At 37.2% G+C, this 21,953-nt stretch overlaps 1 protein-coding gene across 2 annotated transcripts in view; it reads right to left on the bottom strand.

The window, feature by feature from the left end:
• CSMD1 (CUB and Sushi multiple domains 1) overlaps window positions 1-21,953 on the bottom strand; it is a 1,072,714-nt gene that overhangs the window by 733,055 nt on the left and 317,706 nt on the right. For both annotated transcript variants that reach the window (XM_014869526.2, XM_088162298.1), the window contains exon 3: window positions 8,880-8,992. In XM_014869526.2, coding sequence (XP_014725012.1) covers window positions 8,880-8,992 — 113 coding nt within the window. The remainder of the gene's footprint in view (window positions 1-8,879; window positions 8,993-21,953) is intronic.

Raw genomic sequence — 21,953 nt, 5'->3', positions numbered from 1 at the left:
TCATAGTCATTCATTAAAATTTAGGTAAATTACAGTTGTATTTAATTTGCAACCATCTGAATCTAAGTTAACACTACTGAGTATATCCAGTAACAAGAAATTAGGATCTAACTTTTTAACCAAATAGAAGCCTGGCAATAAATGCATCAAAAATCTCCTGTGAGTAGTTTGGCAACATACTCAAGATACTGGCATTATTTTGATTCCCACATTAGTAAAAAGGAATACACTAAGTCCAGAACTGAAAGTTCAGGCAAAATGGAGTTTGAAATGAAAACAGGCTTCTTTAACTACTGGCATGTTGATATTTGGGACAAACTTGCTGTTTACAATAAGTACAGAGTGAGTAAGGAAGGACACAGGCTGCTTAATTAAAATTCTATCTCCATCAAATCTGCGAGGCTATGAACAAAAAGCTATCCCACCAAATCTCATTTGGCTGTAAAACAGAACAAACAAAAATGTTAATTCTGTTAAGTCACATTGAGTGGCTTGTTTCAGAAAAGCACTTGGAGAGGAGATGAATTCCTTTAATTCCTTATGTAGATGAATTTAAAAAAACAAACAAACAAAAAACCCCCCGCAATTTTACAATTATGGAAGTTTTGATAATGCTTGTTTATCAAATTATTTCAGCTACAAAATAACATATTTTAACTTAAAAAAATAAAGTCCAGATAGAAGGACTAGAGCATTTTGAAGAGGAAAGTTAGTCTCTTTCTATTCAGTAGGAGTGAGGTTTGCTTATTTTGGGGTTTTTTTGTTTGTTTGGAGTTCTTTTTTTTTAAGCTACCTACAACACTATCTACAGGATTTTTGGATAATGCTGCATGTTTCTCCTGGTATGACAGAATTAAATTTCTTCATAGTAGTTAGAATGGGGTTTTGAAATTGTGATGAAAACAGTTTTGATAACACAGGGATGTTTCAGAAATTTCTGAGCAGCCCTTACCTGGCCTGTGTGAAGGCCTTTTCTGTCTTGTCAATGACCAGGCTGGAAGTGCACAAGATGGTGGGAGAGAACACAGGTGGGACTGCTGACATCAACTCACCAAAGCACTATTCTGTACAATATAGTGTCATGCTCAGCAATCTAATGGGCAGGGTTGGAGTCTGGCTGGGGCTGCCATTGCTCTGGGATGTTTGGAGTGATGGCATTTCTCTTCCCCAGCAACCATAGACAGAATGGGGTTCTGCTTTTGTGGATATGTATGGACACCTGCCTACTCATAGGAAACAGTGAATGAAATCCTTACTTTGCTTTGCTTGCAAACATAAATTTTGCTCTAACTATTAATCTGTCTTTAACTCAACCCACATTTTTTTCACTTTTACCCTTCCAATTCTCTCCCACATTCCACTGTGGGGCTGGTGAGCAAGTGGCTGCATGGTCCTTAGCTGCCCCCTGGGGCTAAATCACAACAATAAACTTAATACTTATTCAGATGAGGCAATGACTGAACTTAGATAATTGTGACATTTCAGAAAACTCTTGAAGTGTTTCTCACAAGTTAATATTAGTCACACTAACACACATCAATGAAGACAGACAAGAAAGAACATGAAACTGGATATTAATATCAGCACAGTTGGGATGATGATCTCTCAGGATGTAGCAGCAGCATGAAACCACTGTAGTAAATTATTTAGGCTATACAGAAAGAGAAACCTGTTACAACACCAAGTTTCCACTTCTGTTCTTCAGGATAGAATGAACTGTTCTGGTTTAGGACTGGCACCTCATAGTAGCAGAGGACCAACTCCTTAATATTTCTCTCTAGTAAGCCATTTTTACCAAAACATTTTCCTTTTTGGGTTCGTGATCTCAAATAGTAGCAGAAGTAAGAATTTTGTGGAGGGAGGTTATGAGTCCACTAAATCATTACAAGGTATGAACCACCAACAGTGTCTTTGTTACTGATTCATGTACCAAGGACAAAGATCACAGTAGCTCTTACATGGATCAGTAAGTCACCAGAAGGCACAAAATAATCCCTTCTGGAATCAGATGCTGTCAAAAAGACAGTTCCAAGAACTTATCTTAAAGCATATAATTACTTTTGCAAGGGCTACCAGCCACAGGAAGAATGTCTTTCCCTCATTAAGGATCAAGCTAGAAAGACTGAGCCTGTCTGAAAGCTGGGAAGCAGAACACAGGTGACATAGCTTACAAATTGACTAACATAATTGCCATAACATAACAGTTATTCTTCCTCTAGGTACAAAATTTAGGGGTTGATAATGAGACCTACAACATTTAATTTAATTTTTCAGACAATTCAAGTAGGGCGTATTCCATCACAATTTTCAATACAGTATCCTTTTGTCTAGGAAATAATTTCCTACTTCTTCTTTGGAAATTTCTGCCCTTAGACATTTTAAGAAAATAGCATTCCAGATTTCTGACTCCTGGTCCTTTGAATATTGCTGAAATGCAATATTTAAGTGAAAGGATTTTCCCTTCTTTAACCAATTCATACACTTCGGAACACAAGCAGACTATTTTACCTATCTCTCCTCACAAACACTGCATTTCGTTTTTCAGAAGTTTTCTGAATATATGTAGAATTAAATATAATTTTCTTTAGCTGATATTGTTAAAATTTTTTTGATATCTAAATCATTGATATTCTAGATTAGGTAGCAGACGTCTTACAGAATAGGTTCACAGCCCTGCTAGACTTCTTCTGCCCTGAGATTTTGCTGCTACTAATTATGGCATGGTGTGATACATGAAATATCAAGGGGTTTTTTTAACTGCATTATGATTTCTTTCCTATATGTCATCATTAACAGTCATTTATATGATATCCTTACAAAAAATGTTATTTTAAAGAAAAATTGCTAAAGAAAGAGAGAGAAAAAATTTTCATTTTGTAAGGACTGTAGTTGACAAAGGAAATCTATATCCAAATTCATTCTTAGAAAACAATCACATTCACTCCAGAGATGTACAACTACAAATTTCAAAAGGACAAAAGTCCTTTTACAGTCTCCACTTTCACTATTTCAAGTTTTTGGTTTATTTCATCATGTGCATACACAAACACATATTCATAAAAGGTTCAACAAACAACTTAGTTTGGAAAATCTACCAAAATAGCAAGAGGTATTTAACTAAAAATGGAAACATATCAGCATGTTAGAAGGTCTTTTGGCAAATTAAAATAACAGAAAAAACTGTCAATATTACATTTACAGCAGCAGCAGCTTTTACTACAGTATTAATTTTAGTTATGTTTTCTTACCAAAGGAAAGCTTTAAAATGGGTAGTCTGTACTTTTAACATTTAAAAATATTAAACTCATAGAATTCACACTGCTTCTTTCTCCAAAAACCACAGCAGAATATAAAATACTACAGGTTTTGGAGTGATAAACTGAATTCTTCCCAAAATCCACACAGGAGAATATAGAACGAAAGGCCTAACTCTCGATTTCATTGTTAGATACTCATTAGAATATTTTGGAGCTTTTCTAAGCCGAGTATACTAATCCACTGATGTTCATAAATCATTCACAGTTTCACATCACTGGAACAATCAAAATTGTTCCAATGATTGAATCTGCTTACAGAAGGATTCCCTGCCCATGGTGATGGTGGGGTTTTGAGATAGATGATTTTTACAGTTTCTTCCAATATTCTATGATTCCATTAAAATTAAATATTGCTTAACAAATAGATAAAAGAGGATCCATGACTAAACCACAGAGATTAACTGGCAATGATTGAAGATTCAGGAGACTACTCATCTCGCACTGAATAGCAGGGAATCATTATGCATACAAGTTGCATAGAGTTGGTATTTTCTTGCCAATTTAGCTTCCTACTGTGAACTTGAAATATTTACCTCAGATTATTCATTGGATTATTCATCCATCCCCAGAGAGTAACTACTCTCATCATTGTGTCACAGTTTGTTGGGAGAGTTACACAGCCATTAACCAGACTCAGGGACAAGGAGTAGGAAGCAGTTCAAGCACTGACCAAACGACAAGCAAACTTTTACTCTTAAAATTAAGTGCAGAAAAGGTATTTTGATACTTGAGGGAGGGAAACAAGCAAAACCCAAAAAACATTAGCTTGAGTCCAGAAGTCGATTATCTTCATGGAGGTTCATGTTGACTGGAAAAATCACAGTGTCAGGAAAATTACCTTGGCAAACTCACAGAACAATACTAAATTGGTAGGGGAAATTTTTCAATTTTTTTTGTTTATTTTATTGAACCATAAAAAAGCCAACCAAACACAATAACTGCAAAAATCAAACCAAACAAATAAAAACAAACACAAAACAAAAACCAACCAAAGCAAAACAATCTCTCACAAGGTAACAGACACTCACGAAGAACAAGACCTGCAAGAGATGAATAAACTAAAAAATTTCTTCAAAGGCTATACATCATGGAAGTGCATCACTGCTTTCTGCTATTGATGTCAAAAGGGATTTAAAAAGAAGGTTTGGGAAGGTGCATAAGGGAGACTGAGGTGACTGACAGTATAAATGTTAATGCTGGGTGTGAGCAGAAAGCTTTGAGAAATCAAAGAACAAAAGAAAAAAGGAAATATGGCCTGCAGGCAAGTAGAATAGAAGGACATTCTTCGTGAGCTCTTTTTCAGACAAGGAATAGTTGCTGCTGTAGAACAGAGGTCATGGAAAGGTATGAACAAACACTAAGCCCTGTACATCTGGTTTGTCATTTAAACAATATCCACCAATTCTACACTAAAAAATATGTTTAGAAACAACAAAAACAACCACATACACACACACACACAAAGCCAAAACAAAAACAACCCCCAAAGAAAACAAAACAAACAAACACTAAACCAAAAAAACCAAAACAAAACAAAAAAAATCCAAAACCATCCAACCAACCAACCAAATAAAACCCCTTAAAATGAACCACGTAATATTAACCTTACAGGGCATCTTAATGTTTAGTAGCAGACACTAGTGTATCCAAATATAAGCTAAACCCCACGATGTTTCATTTGTGTTGATGACTAGGACCACACTGTGAATGAGTTCTGCACTTTTGCCACTTGACAAGTGGCATTTTTGCCACTTCACAGCTGGATTCCCTGAATGGCAGGCCATGCTACTTTAATAGAAGACCACTAAATTATAAATATGCATAACAGTTCAGATAACTGCTGTAGCTTAAAGAGCATTTGTCTCTATGGCCAAACATAAGCAAGTTTTCTGTATGGGAAGAATACTTCTGAGTTTCCAAAGAAAACTACTACAATGATACAGTAATGCTGATTTTTTAATTCTGTATGTAGCTCTCAAAGCACCCTTTAAAAAAATGGGGTTTTAACTTCATTCTAGAAAAGCAGGAATTAAACCGATTTTACCAGGGAATTAGGCAAAATTGCACAAGTCCAAGTACTTTGTTTTCTCCTTTGGCAGTCCCTCCAAAGCCTAAACATATTCCTATGATGTAAACCACTGCAATTATAAAAAACAACCACATATTAGAGAAAGAGGAGCTATCCCTCAATTTTCCAATTCCATTGATAAAAAAAAGTTATGTTTATATATGAAACAGTGATTGTAATAATCAATAAATCTTTTAACATTTTAAGCTGACTGATGTTATAAACTGAATTTACTACTTCTGAAGTTCATAGTTTTTTTCACTGATACAATCTTATGTTTGAAACTTCCACAGATAATTTAATTTCTAGAAAATATGAACAGTTCAAGTTTCCACCAGTACCAGAACTTAAGAGAGCTGATGTGATCGCTGAGAAAAATTAAAGTATTATTAATTAAAAATATTAGAGAATCTCAGAAACTCACATATAAATCTGGTGAAGGAATGATCCAGTGAAGAAATCTACATTTCAGCCTAAGAATTCAGTAACTGCCCAACTACATTAGTGTCTTGTTAAACTCTCTGATCTACTGCAACAAAGATCTGATTTAGTTAATGCTAATATCCACATAGTATATGGATGACAGCAGGTTAAGTCATGTAAATACTACCAATCTTCAAGGGTTTACAGCATCATAATGTTGTTTCACTAGCTTCATTCTTATTTCTCCATGTTAAAAACACAAAGGATCCAGTTATGACATTGCTACACAGGAAATGAGGTCATAAATGGAGAATATACTGTGTTAAAGGCATAGGTCAGAACCTCAGCACAGGGATGGGGATAAAATATTCTCTCTCTGCTAGGGATACCAACTTTGGGTATAATAACTTCAGAGGCCATTCGATCACCATTGAAGTGGTTCACTTGCCTTGTTTCCTGGTTTAGTGCCCTACTGAGTTTTTCAAGCTCTATATCCTGAACCCATATTATCCCAAATTCTCAGCTGGCAGCAGCAATCAGTAGCACTTCAATGCTCCCCTTGGTTCCAACTGAACAGCAATTCACTTACTCAAGAGAAGAATGAAAGAGCTGGCCAATACCAGGGATAGGCTTATAGTTTAGGAAGGCAAACTAGCCAGGGATGGGTAGCTGGCAGAGTGATTATAAAGACTTCTACTGACTGGTAATATCTGGTCTGTATTCCCCTGTCCTAGAGGAACTGAACACCTGTGTTAAACTCACATGTGACACCGAAGCCAGAAGATGTTACAGATAGTAACAAGTAGTCTAGGGAACAGTTAGGAAGTTCTTAAACTGTAGGGCAAATCAGCTGGCTGTTGCAGCAGAGATCAATCCAAGCCTTCACAAAAATAAACCTAACCCTTTACTGCTACAATTCCTTCTAGAACCATCAGTATTCACTGCCTGTGTCTACACTGAAATGCTGAATGTCCCTGAGTGACATTCACCACTTTTTCCAGATCTGGATGTCACATTTTGAAGTCATTTTAAAGTTCATTGACAATGCCAGGTTTACATCCCTAAATCTGAAAGGGGGCAGTGTTGTTTAACCAGAAAGTGGTGGTGTCTGTCACTGTTAATTACAGCTCTTCCTGCTGGGGTTTTTACAAGAAAGTAGGCCAGCAGGAAGTGTCATTATATTACAGCCTGTGGCTCCATGCATGTGTTCCTAAGTTGACAGTCAGGAGATGTCCTTTAGCCTTTTTCACTGTACTTTTCAATATGAAAAACAAGATACTCAGATTGCATAAAAGGATGAAATATGCTATTGCATGCATCTCATAGAAGAGAATAATAAAGGTGCATAGAAAGCAGCTTCCTATTGAGGCTATAAAAACAGGTCCTGGTGTGTTCATGATTTCTGATGTTCCTTTTCAATTTACCTAGAAAAGCTTATAAAGACTGTGGTAATGAAACTTAGTCGTTTCTCACAGCCCCCATATTAGTTAAAAAAATAAGAGACTGATTAGCTAACTTACCAGTGATAAGGTTTGAGGGACAAAGAAAAGGGGGAATAGCTGCCAAGGAGAGACATTCTGTGAGTTACCCAGCCAAAGAGAAAAACTTCAAAGCAAAAAGTTTGAGCTATTCATGACACTGTCCTTTGCACCTATGTAATCCTCTCAATATGCATATTGAATTCAAAAAGAAACTTTAAAAAACACTATAATTTCAAAACATTAATGAGATATGAAAGATACGTATCAATATGGAGTAGACATTGTCATTGTCAGGAATGGGAGGTAAAGTTTCAACAGTCCTATAAATGATCAAACATGATCAAACTCACCAAACATCTGAAGGTACCTCTGGTCTCTAAGGTATTGTGACTTTCTCAAAAGTGGTCACTAACGTAACAGACTTACACACTTGCAAATTCTCTTCCTAGCAAAGAGCTACCATCAAACCATACTACTTTCTACATTCAGTTTCACATCAACTGTATCAATAGAAACATTTCAAACACTTAACTGCTTTTAGGCAAATTTTTCAGAATAAACATTATGAGTCAGGGATTAGATCTATGAAATCATGGAAAAAATCACTTGGAGTTTGAGAAGTAATCTCAAAATAAGCCTTCTACAGCTTTAAGTATTAGAAGACCTGTATTTTCCATGAAATTAAAAAAAACAAAACAACAAAACAAAAACAAAACAAAACAAAACAAAAAACAAAACAAAACAAAACAAAACAAAAAAAAAAAAAAAAAAAAAAAAAAAAAAAAAAAAAAAAACCAGTAAAAATATCCAAACACGCTCAAAACCCCAAAACAACCGAAGTAACACCACATTGGAAACAATCCTGAATTACAGCCAAAACACCCTTAACACCCTTATAATCCAACAAGCAAATTACTTAATATCACTGTCCCTGTTAACTTTCCCCAACAAAGGCTGCAGTTCTCATAAAACCATTTTCTTAATACTTTGAGCTAAACGAAAGGTATCGAAAGGTATCATTCCAGTTTAATGAGCATAGTTCTTGGTAGACACAAGAAATGCTTGGCCTTATTTCTAAGAAGAACTGAGTCATCACTGCAGTCTAACACCTTCCACAGAGTAAGTTTCAACTGCTTTTCTTGTTTGTTTTTAATTTTATATATACATATATTTTTGTTGTCATTTTTTAATTTATAGTTTCCACGAGAAGAATAATGATTCATTTTCAAGACCAGTTAGGATCCATATCTCCTCTCATATTTATCATTACACCCCTTGAGTTAGACATTGCCTAAAGATGCTTCAAAAATCATTTAGGAGATAATAAGAAAGCCATTAAATGAATCCATCTCTGAATCCAGCTTTGGAGACCTGACAAATTTTGTTTAAAAATTCCATCAGAAATTGCAGTATCAGTTTAAATTAAACTTAAAATTCAAAACTACGGCCAAGATGAAGTAGCATTTTAAATATGCTACAAAATAAACCCCACAGTTCATGCAATACCAGCTGATTACTCAACATGAAGACATTTCAACATGAAAAAACATGTGCTAAGTACAGCAAACACTCAGCAAGAAGAGTTCTTACCTTCATAGATAGCTTTGAAGCCTTGGGCACTGACAGCAAAATCTGTGGTGAAACAGAGGGTGAGGATAGATCCTGTGCTCACAATAGATGATGGAAGCTGAAATCCAGATAACCTGTCCAATAAAAAGGCACAAATTACTAACACTTTTTATAATAAAGCCCATCAATAGATGTAATGAGCACTATGATAAACATCATGTTTTTACATCTGAACTGAAAACACATTATGAGCTTTATCTTGATGCATCTCTAAACATTCACTGCAAAATTTCAAACATGTCCTTGACCTTTAACACTCTCCTATGTTAAGACACCTAAACACTCTCCAGAAAACAATGAAAGAAAGACCTGTTTGTACCCACTAAAGACATTTTTTTTTGGTGTTAGGACTCATTTTAAGATGAAGACAGGTAAATTTAGGACACCTAGAAGTAGACAGTCGAGCCTTGACTCACTCAGAGATACTTACTACAATTTGACTAGCTTAGACTATCCTGTCTAACCTCCAGGTGCTGCTTCAGAAAAAAACATGGATGTCATATGTTCAGTGTGATAAACATTAACTGACAAGAAAACAAACAAAACCACCACACTTCCATTCAAGAGCTTCAGAAGAAATCACCTTGCATTTCCCCTCTCACTAGTATTCTTATCTTTACATAGAAAATGGAATTTTAGATAAGTTATAATTACATTGCATTATTGATTATAAGATAATTTCCCAAGATCTGGATGTTTTTGAGAGAAAATTGATTGAAGTGTTCAGATCCTTTACTGAAACACCACTAAACACAATTTGTTAGACCTGACTGATACTCAGTTTTAATGATTCTTTTCTTTTAAATAAGATATAAAACACCCTTACTGTACCACAAAAACAAAACTATACTGGTAGCTTAACTAATCCCTAGTTAATGTTTGTTTTGTGAAATAAGGATACATGATTGAGTATGTATAAGATAACCCTTCCAGAAAACCAGCTTTTGTTCTAATTTCACCCTGAAAGAACTTCTTAGACATTGAAACAGATCATTTAAAAAAAAACCAAATAAACAAACACAAAAATCCCACCAAAAAATCCCCTTTTTTTAAGATCTAGGTGGTTAAGACAATCCATGTCTTTAAAAAGAAAAAAAAAACAAAAAACCAAAACAAGCAACCACCTTGCCCTTGAAATTTGTGGTACAATTATGTTATAGTTGGCATCCAGAACTGCAGAAGAGAAATACCTGTAAACAAAATACTAGTAGAGCAGTGACACTGAACTAGATTTTCTATGCAAAATTAAGTTTATTAAAGACCACTTTCATATATATAAACGTATAAGAAGAACTCCATGCTGCAATTACACCCGTCAGGTGTTTCCCCATTACTTGCCAATTCTGAGCTTTGGAAAACAAATATAAGAGTCAGAGATCAAAGCAAGAAGAGCCTTAAATACAGATAAAGGCATACAGTCAAGGCAACATAAGTAAAAAAAAAAAGCTTTCTGCAATTTCTTCTTTCATTTTAAACAGCATTGTCTCCCATGTGGTAATTAGCTGTTTGCTCTAATCTTTTTACCTTCTGTGTTCTTGTCAACCTAATATTCCTATTCTTTTCCACCTCATTTACTCCAATTCCAGAAACAACCAGGTTGATTTTCCCCTCAGTCTTCGAACTGCAGAACTACCATAAGGCTTGCCACATCTTATGTTCATGCTTTTGTATGTTCTCTCACCTTAACCAGACGTTGCAGTTTTTAGGGAAATGTGCCTCTTGTTCTATTTAATAAATTAGAGTGGTTATCTCTTCTGCCCTATATCTGGAGTGTACTCTTGGACAGTTCATTATTAATTTAGGTATATATTTTCTGATCTTACTTATATGTCTCTGTCTTCTTTGAGAAGTGATTCAAAGAGTTCTTGTTTTAAGGAATGGACTTTGGGGTACAGGAAACTACCATGCATTGTAGGGGAAGAAAAGAAAATTGGCTTGAGTCAGAAGCAGCAAGCCTCAACATTTCACATAAGATGGGAGAAGTAAAAAAAGACCTCACAATTAAAAGACCCAAAAAAAGTTATATCAGAGCAGAACTACAAAGCTTTTGCTCTCTCATTCCTGTTTTCCCCACCTGGTCTGGATTTGGTTCATATAAATGAACTTATCTGAGCTGTGAGTGGACATTCTGAGTTATTGATATGATTTCTACACCAACCTTCTTTGATTCTGTGTCACTCTTACAATATGGATTTTTAGGAACCAAATAATTTTTTTCTATAGCATCCTCCTTGAAATACCAGAAGATCATTCTTTAGGCTGACATCACAATTAGCTTTTAAGGAAGACAAATACATTCTTTCATACCCTAACTCAGTTCACTTAAAGGTTTTGCAGACTTACAGGTGTGAGAGACTGGAATGTTAATGGTTAATGACTTAAAACATTCTTGCCATTTGCAGAGGCATCAGGGTGCTTTGCCATGCCAGGTTTGCACACTTGCCCACCCAAGGGGGACAAGAAGAGTTATATGTGTGCTGGGTTTTGAGCCAGGTAAGGGAGAAGGCAGGTAAGAAGCAGACCCTGCAGAGGCAGGGCAATGCTCTTTACCATTAACGTCCTCCTGTTTCACAACTGGCACAGCTGTAAAAGTGCCCCATCTACCTTCCCTGAGGAAGGCGCTGGGATTTACATCCACAGGGGATGTTCATACGTAGGCCTGAAGGTTTTTGTCCCTCCTGACAGGGCATAATTGGCTCGACCATGCTGACATGAGAGGCAATGTCTTGGAAGGTTTCATAAACCAACAGCTCCAGAAGCATCCAGACTCAGTTCTGGGGGCTTCCCCCAGAGGACTGTGCAAGACCTGTGGTGCTGCAACAGTGCAAAAAGCCCATCCCCAGGGGTGGTACCTGGTCCTTCCACCTAAAGCTGAAGTTAACCCATTGAGCTTGTGTTTCATTGGCTTCCCCCACCTGCAACAGACCAAGGCAGCAACCATGACTCTGACCAAGAGACAGACAATCAAGTCTCATTGCTGGATCCATGGGCAGTGGTGTCTTTCTACTCTTATTCTCTCCTTCTCTCTTTCTTTTCTGTATACATTTTCTAAAATGTTCACTTCATGCTTTTACATTGCTATATTACTAAAGATAATAACAACCAAAAGAGCTACATACCTGCTTTCATTTGCAACACAATTGTTCTAAAATAAACCCTACACATATAAACACCAGTCACTCAGTTTTGCTTAACTCTAACCTCCCCCAAGGTTTCTATTAATAAGAAACTGGGTTACCCTCATCTTCTAGGATAGGTTTTAACTATAGGAAAAGGCAAATATGAGAGGAAACCTCAAGTATGTCAATTTGAAAGGCATTTTATCAAGATCTTTACATTGCACTAATCCAAAAACAGCTTCCAGGAAAGACTTTAATAGAAAGTTCATCAACCTGCCTAGGTGCCTCTGTGTCTTGCCTGCCTGGCCATCCCTAGGCAGCCACTCTGCAGGTGAAAGGACGGGGGTGGCAGTGGCAGGAGCTTCCCCTTCCTGGTGCCACACACAAAGAGAAGCGTTAACAGCACCAGTGCCATGGCAGCCACTGCTGCCCTCACAATGACAGCAGGGCCGCCTGGCCAGCAGGGGAGCGTGACAAGTGCATGATTCCCCGACGTGGAACTTAGACAAAATCGACTTCTCGGCTCTGAGAGATTTTGCAGAAGTCTTTATATTAGTGGAATTTATTAACAATGGTACCTACAAACAGCCCTTTTTCTTCTAGTCAAAGAGGAGGGAGTGCAGACATGTGAGGGAAAACAACATGGTGACACCAAGGTCAGTGGAAAAAAAAGGAGCGAGAGAAGCTACTTCAAGCATTGGAGCCAAGATTCTTCTGAAAGCCATGGTGAGGACTATGGTAAAACAAACTGTTCCCTTGTAATGCTTGAAGTCCATAGGGAATGCAGAAATCCGCTTGCAGCCCGTAGGAAAAGTGCTCATGCCGGAGGGGGTGGATGTCAGAGAAAGCTGTGGTTTAGTGGGAGACCCGAATAGAGACAGAGGGCCCCTGCTTCCAGAGATAGAGAGAGAGCCCTTCCTTCCAAACTAGAGCAGCCTGTCCTTAAAAGACTGCACCCTGTGGACGAGAGACCCATGCCACAACATTTTTGGGATGACTGTTTGCCCATGGGAGGGACCCCAGAGCATATTAGAAAACCATGGCTTAACAGAAAAAAGTGTCCTGTCCCTGGGCAAGCAGAAGATATTGACTGACGAAATGAGGAAAACCCCAACATCCTGTGTCCCTGTGCTGTCAGTGGGGAGGGAGGGGCTGGGGGGAAAAAAATGGTGTTTTAAAGGCTTATTTTACTTCTCATTAGCCTTTTCTGGGTGTGTTAATAATAAATTTACTTTGTACCTTTAAATTTGAGCCTGTCTTGCCCCTAGAGTGTTTTTTTTCTCCCAAACCTTATCTCAACTCATGACCCCTTTGTTAGTTTTTTCCCCTCTCCTTTACCCAATTGTAGCAGGAGAGGGTAAGTGAATGACTTCTGTGGTTGCCTAGCATTTGGCCAGTGTTACACCACAGCACTCACTAAACCTCCTCAACAGGATGGGAGGAAAAAATAAGTCAGAAATGTTCCTGGGTCAGGATACAGACAAGGAGATCAATTACTAATTATTGTCATGAGCTAAATAGATTTGACTTGGGGAAAATTAGTTTATTTTATTACCAACTAAAATATGACTGGACTCTGAGAAACAAAGGTAAATTCATCAAAACCCTTTCTCCCCAGGCTCAACTTCATTCCTTCCTTTCCCAACTACTCCACCTCTTCCCTTAGCCAGTGCAGCGAATGGGGGCTCATCCACAGCTGCTCTGCAGCTTCTGCCCCATCAGAGTTTTACTTTGCTCCAGCGTGGGCTTTCCCCAGGCTGTGGTATCTTCAGGAAATCCTCAGGTATCTTCAGGTAGCATCCTCCTCTTGCTCCACCACTGCCTCTTTTACAGGCTGCAGGGGAATCTCTGCTCCGGTGCCTGCAGCACCTCCTCCCCTTCATTCTCACACCTTGGAGGTCTCACAGGTCTTTCTCGCACTTGTTTTTCCTCTCTTTTTCTCTCTGGTGTTTTCTCTCCTTTCTTACATGTGTTTCCCGGCCGTGGCCCAGCTGTGTCCTCCCCTCTCGGAGCCCCCACAGCCCCCGCTGGGAGCCTGGGCACCCACACCCTGTACAGCCCTTATGATACACCACAGAACACTTCAGGGCACCTCCATTTATTAATTAAAAAGTCAATTACTATGCTATCTTACTAATTAGCAATTAGAATCAGTTTAAACTACCTCAATATCTGGACACAAGAGAAGCTACCTCAGTTATTTACCAGGTGATGACTCCAATTATTTCCACAGAAAACAGCAGCAGTGTCATGACAGCAAATTTACAGGACACATATCCATAACATGACCTTTTACAAAGCCACTTGCTGTCAGCAATAAGAGTTATCCACAGGGAAAGACACCAAATGGTACTTAAAGCCAAAAGATCAACACATCCATTCCAAAAAACCAGGCTTTTACCTGCCACATGTGAAATCACTGAAGTCTTATCTTAATAATTTGCATCCATTGTGTTGCCTAAAGGAAGTGGTGATTTAAAATCTTAGACAGCATCTCATACATAAAGGTAGCAGAAGAAGCTACTATAAGATTAGTACAAGATCCAAAATTTATAATTGATTTTCTATCACAGAAGATAAATATATATTTAATTTATATTTAGTCTCACTGTCCCCAGTCTCAACTTTTTTCTTTAAGTCACAGAAAAAAGGAAGATAACAAGAGTAAATTGCTCAAGCTTAACTAAAAATAAATTGCAGGAATTATAACATTAATGTTTTGCTAGTCGAGGAAGGTTCCTTATTATCCAAACTTACCGAGTTCATTCAATAAGCAGAAATAAGCTACAAGCTGAATGTTTTTGATGTATTTTGCCTTGAGGAAAAGCAGTATGTTACTCTAGGTGCCACCAAGGAGCCACGGCAGCAAAGGTCCACGTCTGCTGTGGGAAGCCTGATGGTGCCCAGCAGCCTGTGACTGCAGTTCCGTGGGTCCCTAAAGGAGCAGGAACACACGATGTCACCTGGCCAAAGCCAAAGCAGCACCCAGCCAGGAGGGGAACCCAAGGCGTGGCAGCTCCCAGGCACGGGAGGTGGCCAGGGGCTTCCAGGAGGTGCAGCTGCTGGCAAAGGCGAGGCCACCAGCGAGCTCCAGTGGCTCCAGCCTGGCGGGACCTTGTGGGAAGAGAGCAATTCCCAGAGCTGCTGGTGGATGGACCTAGTGGGGTTGTTACTCATGCAGAAAAGGGCTGGCCTAATGAGAAATCACAGCCATTCCCCAAGTGACAGGCACCAGCCGAGGAGAACGGCCCGATTGTGTCCCACGTGCCCGGCACTCGCTGACACTGGTAATACATAATTCTGAATAATGAATAAATGAATAAATGAATCATGTGGGCCACAGCACTGCGCTTTGGCCATGCAGAAGTACCTTCTATTTTCTTACTATTTCTACCTACTGTACACCAAATGCAGCCACAGAAATGGTTTCACATGCCTCTGTGCTAAATGATGTGGAGAGAAAACATCAGCTAATATTTGATTTTAAAAAAGCAATACTGTAGAGTGCCAAAAATCAAAGTGATACCATAAACCATTACTGTCACAGGACAAAAACTAACGTTTTACCTTTAAAAGAAGTAAGTTATTTCACTTACTATAAAACTAATGACTTTTTGTGCTTAAGAAGAAAACATCTGACACTTTTAACTAAAGTCATGTATTCCAGGTTACTTGACTACATAACCAGAAATTGAGTAATGAAAACAAATAACTTTCAAGGATTTTGTTGCCCATGCCTTGTCAAACAATTTAAGATATGTTCTTAGAAAACACTTGCACTAGTCATTTTGAGCTTCATTATGTGAGTTATGTCTGTTTACTCTCACATATGGATGTCACATCAGTCATCTTTTTGGAAAGTGTGTCCTATTATTCCATACGAGTGTATAGAGGAATCTCTTATTTTACATAACTTCACTTGTGAAGCTAGCTTGCATTTCCTATGTCAGAAGGCTTCAGAGAGGGATCCACATCAGACTGTAAAAAAATGTTACATCAACGAACTATTGTTTCAACTTCAGAATAAATGAGGATGAATTTTATATGAAACTTTGCTTTACAAATCCATTATAGAACATCCATAATGCTGTAAATTATATTCTTGCTCCCACTTGTGAACTGTTTGGATATGAAAAATTGTACAGAATTCTTCAGTTGGGAAAAAAAAAAAAAGCAACAAAAACCAAATGGAACCACAATAAAAAACCCACTCCAAAACCAAAGAACAAACTGGAACTCACAAACCCTCAAAACCCTATCAAAGGAAAACAAATTGTATTTTATGCCTTTACTAAATGAAATCTAGACAGGAGAAAAGTCTGTGAAGAGGACTCTTTTGACAGGCCGGGTACAAATAACTAAAAGATCACCCACATTTCCACTTCTCTAGCTTTTATAGGCTCACTTTATATTAGAGTGTCATGGCACCTCCACAAAAACCAGTGGCACGAAGCCAGTGTAAATAGAATGATAACAAGTGGCTTAGAAGGCCTGCAACACACAAAAATTGCCTGAAGGAGAGAAATATGTCAATTTCTGGAGCCTTCTTCTAACGTTTTTACAAATTGAATTGCAGTAGTATTGCCAGCTGAAAAATCCCCTACTCTAGCCTTTTTGGTGGTTCTACTTTAGGCAAAGGCCTCGAGGCAAAAGAAAATATGCTAGCAAATATTTGAATAGATACAAACAGCATGTTTGTCCTTAGCAGCAATAGGGAGATATCTTAAAAAACACGTTACTGTCAAAATATGACTGCATTTGACAGTTTATATAATCTTCAGTGTTCCTTCTGTAAGGAAGACTAAATATTTGGGCCCAGAACTTTATTCTAGAAGTTGAAAATATGGTCTATGAGACACCAGAAAATTTGGAATAGCGACAGATTTTCATTATCTGTTTTGCCCAGGCTAGATGATCTGCCTTTTTTTTTAATTGCTCAATACAAAATACATGCTAACTATTGAAATCTTAATAAAAATTATGAAGAACATTCAGATCACAGTTCACTAATGCAAATTTTTTCAATCTAGTACTTTAAAGAGGCTTATAAAAAAGGTGGGAACAGACTTTATAGTAAGGCCCATTGCAATAGCACAAGGGGCTATGGTTATAGATTTAAAGAGGGTAGATTTACACTCTTGCAGGAAGAAGTTTTTTATTTTGAGGGTGGTGAAACACTGGAACAGTTGCCCAGAGAGGTGATGGCTCATCCCTGAAAGCATGAAAATATTCAAATTCAGATTGGATAGAGCTCTGAGCAATGTGATAGAATTTAAGTTGTCACGGCTCATGAAGGGGGCATTGGATGAGATGACCTTTAAAGGTCTCTTCCAACCCAAAGTATTATGTAATTCTATGACTCTAGGAATTCAACTACATTGCAACTTGTAGACAGATCCAGAGTTAGAGGAATAGGATGGGTTTATTTAAATATGTCATATCAAAAGGAAATTAAAATTATGTGCAATTTTCTTATTTTGAGCAATACGTTTTGGCAAAAGAAACTTAAGCAATGTCCAGATCATTTGGAATTCTACTGGAAAAGTTCCTTATAGCTATAAGACAAAAAGCTGTACTTAAGGAATAGTAACTGAAGAAGTTCCAAAAGCAAAAGTTACTGGAGCAATCAAGTGACACCTTTCCTTCATTTTCTGTCTTTCCAAACTATGTGCCTGTTCAGCTTAAATAATCTTCTCAGAGTGTTTTTGTATGTTGCACATATTATAAATATATCCCTACGAGATTTTCACTTGATAAAATAATATATCCCATTTCAGAACTGAGAAAAGGATTTTCCTTCACTGTCACCTCATTATGACTTTATTTTTTTCCCCTGAATTAATTGTTCTGACAACTCTATTTTAAAGGGGTCAGGCTTTGACAGTTTTAGACTATCTGCATAAAACTCACTATATTAACTTTCTGCTCCTGTGTTTTTACTCCCAAGAGCTATGACATTCTTCTTTTCTATGCAAACCTTTGAAGTCTGTCTATTATTTCTACCCATCATACTTGAAGTTTAGTACAGTATGTATCATTTATTGCTTGAATACCTCCTGTCAAAACTGCTGCTTGGTTTGTTTGTCCTTTATAAGAAAGAAATCTAGTGGGTATTTCAGTGAGTCATAAAGTTCATTTTATCTAAATTTAACTTTCAAAAAAACTCTTTTGAAGCTAACTAGTTTTGATAGTTTCAAGTGGCACTTAAAAGAAGCAGTTGCTGCTACTAATATGAAATAATGATCAGCTCTGGAAATGTTTGAGAATTGTTTGAGTGCTTTGGGCTATCTCTGTACTTATTGTATTAAGCATCATATACTTGTATTTTTCTTCATTATGTCACTTGTCATCTCCTTTGGACATATTTTTGAAGTATTCAAAACCTTCAGGAAGATAAGTCATCTGTGTAGTTCAGCACTTAAATTTAAAGATAATTCCTATGTAGAGCATGAGTGAACTGTAAAAGAAAAGGGGGAGGCACTGCACATACCAGAATATCTGACATAGGCAATCAACATGGAGACATGGACTTTTGCCTGTGAATGCATTTAGAGCATATATAGGTGGGACTGGAGGGAAAAGCAGTGATGCAGCTTTTTTCTTGCCTTGTAACAAGGATCACATACCATGGCAAAGATCCATAATCCTAAATAAAGCTCATGATGCACCTGTGAAATCTGGAGTTATTTGTTAGTATACACTGAAGTCCTTAATTTTGTATCTTTGCTGACTTTTTTACCCATGCTAAAAATATTTAACTATCATATTTAATATCTTTGTTTTTCTACACTAGAATTTGCCATTGTATTTCTTTAATATAGCAGTTAATGAATCTTGGATTGCTGTGACTTTTATAGCCAGGGGTCTTTCCTAAACTTTTAGAGCAAAAATCTTTATGTTGAAATTTCGTCTTATTTTCAGAATATTCCTCCCTTGTACATATTTTATTGCAGTATATGATGTAGTTTAGTGTACTGAATTCCTATTGTGATCTACCTCGAGTTGCTGGTATGCATACAGATTTTAATGATTACCCTCAAAGTGCCTCTCTATGGTATCACCTTATCAGTGTGCCCTCTAATCAGCTTTTCAACAAATTCAGAAATAATGAAGCAGAACAATCTCGTTACATTTCATGGTTAGCAAATTTTGGAAGCTTCAGCCTGAAATGTCGCATTCCAAGAGCAAGTTAGAAATACACCTTAATTGAGAGATATCTCATCTTTCTCTCTGAGCATTTTTTGTCTTAATATTTTAAGTCACCTCAGTAGAGGTTTGCCCTAGGATGCATAACTTGATGCTTGAGCTCCTCCTATCAGAACATTTGATCCTGTTCTCCTGTCCTTTAATCCTTACATATATAATATATCATTTCAGGCCTTATGATCATCATTGAGATTATCTATAGTAATATCATTTTTAGTTTGGAACAAATTGTTTCTTATGGATGACTTACCCTAACAACTGTGTTCAGGTGACTCATATTTTGCTAGTTTAAAATGTTCTCATTCTAAGTGCTCCTTCCAAAGAAATAGTGTTGGTGTATGCAAAGCTTTCTTTTTTTTTTCCTCATACTTTCAATTTCAGCAAAATTTCCCGTAACATTTTATCTTATTTGTGCATTAGCCCCAAGCAATGGGTATTGCACAGCTACCTGAAGCAAGGTACATATTAGGCAAATTCTGCCATTAAATTTCTGCAGGACAGTGGCAATGTTCTGCATTGTCTGTTAGCTCATTACATGTCACTTACTCCTGCAGGTGGTCAAGTGACAGCTGCCTGAAGCTGCCGTTAGCTGCTCATGTGTGTCCAGATGCTGCCAGACCTTAAATCTGGACACAGGTAATAATCTTAGGGGTTTACCTTAAACACCTACTGGATACTACCAGGACACTGAAGTGGTCGGCAGGGTTCTGATATCTATGGGCAACCTACAGGCTCCCCAGAAGTACCTACAAGAAGAGATGGAGTGGGCTGATATAACATTATTTGATAGGGAGGAAGGCAATGATAAAATAATTACTATTGAATGAAAGTGTTTTAGTTTTATGTTTTCTATCTCAATTTTCCATTTTTTTAATTAATTTGAATAAAAGTTCTAGCTAAACCTATTGCTTAGAATTGTATTTTTATTTGGGTGTATTTATATTGTCACTGGCTCATATTTATGTAGAACAGTTTGTAATCCTAGGTTTTTTCTCATGAAAGTGCTGACTTCTGCAAATCATTTTTATTTTAATGTGGAAGAAGATGTCAGTGGTGAAACAACTTCTTAAATCTCTGATATCCTTTGTGGCTAGAGAAGGGTTTTAATACCAAACCACTGCAGAAGATTTCACATGCCTGTGGAACAGTCTTGGCATGGGCTACAGCAGTACTTAGGTATCCCCCTGACAAGGTGTTAGTATTGAGATTTCTGACCTCTCCAAGTAGTGGGTGGTAGAGAAACAAGTAAGAGAACTATGAAATAGCTAAGAAGCAGTAACTATTATTTGGATGGATGACAGAAGAAAAAGCAAGAGAACCACTGAGACCAAAATAATAATGAGTTTCATCTATGCTACTAAGAAAAACATAAGATGTGAGTGAATGCAGCTTATTCAAAGGAGATTAGGAAGAAAAAATCTGTGGGAGGGAATGTCATGTTTGATGGGAAAAGAAGGTAGCCTTAGTTAACACAAAGAGAATTGGCTTATTTGACAAAGATTCTCAGGGAAAACATCATAGGGAATGTTAGTAGAGACTACTAAATAGAGAACCAGATGAAAAGAATAAATTTTCGCTGGAATTTTTTAACTTCTTTTTTATGTTCTGGATTAAATTAAGCTGCATGCAGCAAATGAAGGAGTAAGCCTGTCAGCCTGCCTCCAGAATTGAACTCCTGTATTGAATGAACATCTAAACCAACCTGTTTGTCTAACGCCTATGAAAGAAACATGGCCAGATTAACCAGCATGACAAAAGTTTGCAATTTTTAAGTATCCCTCAAGAAAAAGGCTGCTTGAACTAGGTGTGAAAGGCAAGTGAGAAACTGCGTAAGATTATTGGCAATTCCTTCAGCTACTGAAATAGAATAAAAAGGCAAATACCAGCCAAGAAGATGGAGCACAAACTAAGATCTGCCTTTCTTGCCGTTGCTCCTAAAACCATCATGGTTTACAGAGGTAAGGTTTGCTCAGTGGTCAAGTGTCAGTGTAAATGCAGGGTCCCTGTTTCAAACAACCAAACAAAAATGAGACCTGAAGTTCCAAGTATCAATGCAAAAAGAAAGAAAAATCAAAATAGGCAAGGAGGCGATATTTAATGAAGTTAAAGGGGATACTTAATACATTAAAAAAAAAAAATTTAAAAGGGCATAAAAAAGACCCACCAAACTTCTTTGGTGTGGTTTTTAGTTTCTCCTACCACTTTGTGCTTCCCATAATACTATACTACGATGAAAAGATTTGATTTCCCTTCGTGGTCTGTTCTTTTTCTCTTTGTTTAGCTGTCATTTATTTTAATGCCGGGAAAAGGGCAGTGGGGGTGGGAGGGTGGTGGGTTATTATGTTTTCTTACTAGCAGATTCTAGTGATTGCTTTTATTAGTCTGTCATTATTCACCTTCCTTTCCTTAGAAACCTGTATTTCACCACAAAATGAAAGAGATATGTGGATAAGTAACCTAATGAAGTTGTTCCAGCTTTATCTGTTACAGATCTGTAGTTACAGTTTTATTGGTACTCTTGGCCAAACACAAAACCTGTCCTTTATTGATTTCTTGATATAATTGTTTTATTCAGTACTGCAGATGAGATATATAAATTGATATATAAATTTGATATATAAATTTCCGTGTTTGGTAGTATTAAAAGTTTTTGTGCTATTTGTGTCCTTTGATCTGAGATCTGTCATTCTGTGATGAAACTCCACTTTTC

The sequence above is a fragment of the Sturnus vulgaris genome, chromosome 3, assembly GCF_052056855.1.
Source record: "Sturnus vulgaris isolate bStuVul1 chromosome 3, bStuVul1.hap1, whole genome shotgun sequence".
NCBI lineage: Eukaryota > Metazoa > Chordata > Aves > Passeriformes > Sturnidae > Sturnus > Sturnus vulgaris.
This window is presented reverse-complemented; position numbering and strand designations above follow the sequence as displayed.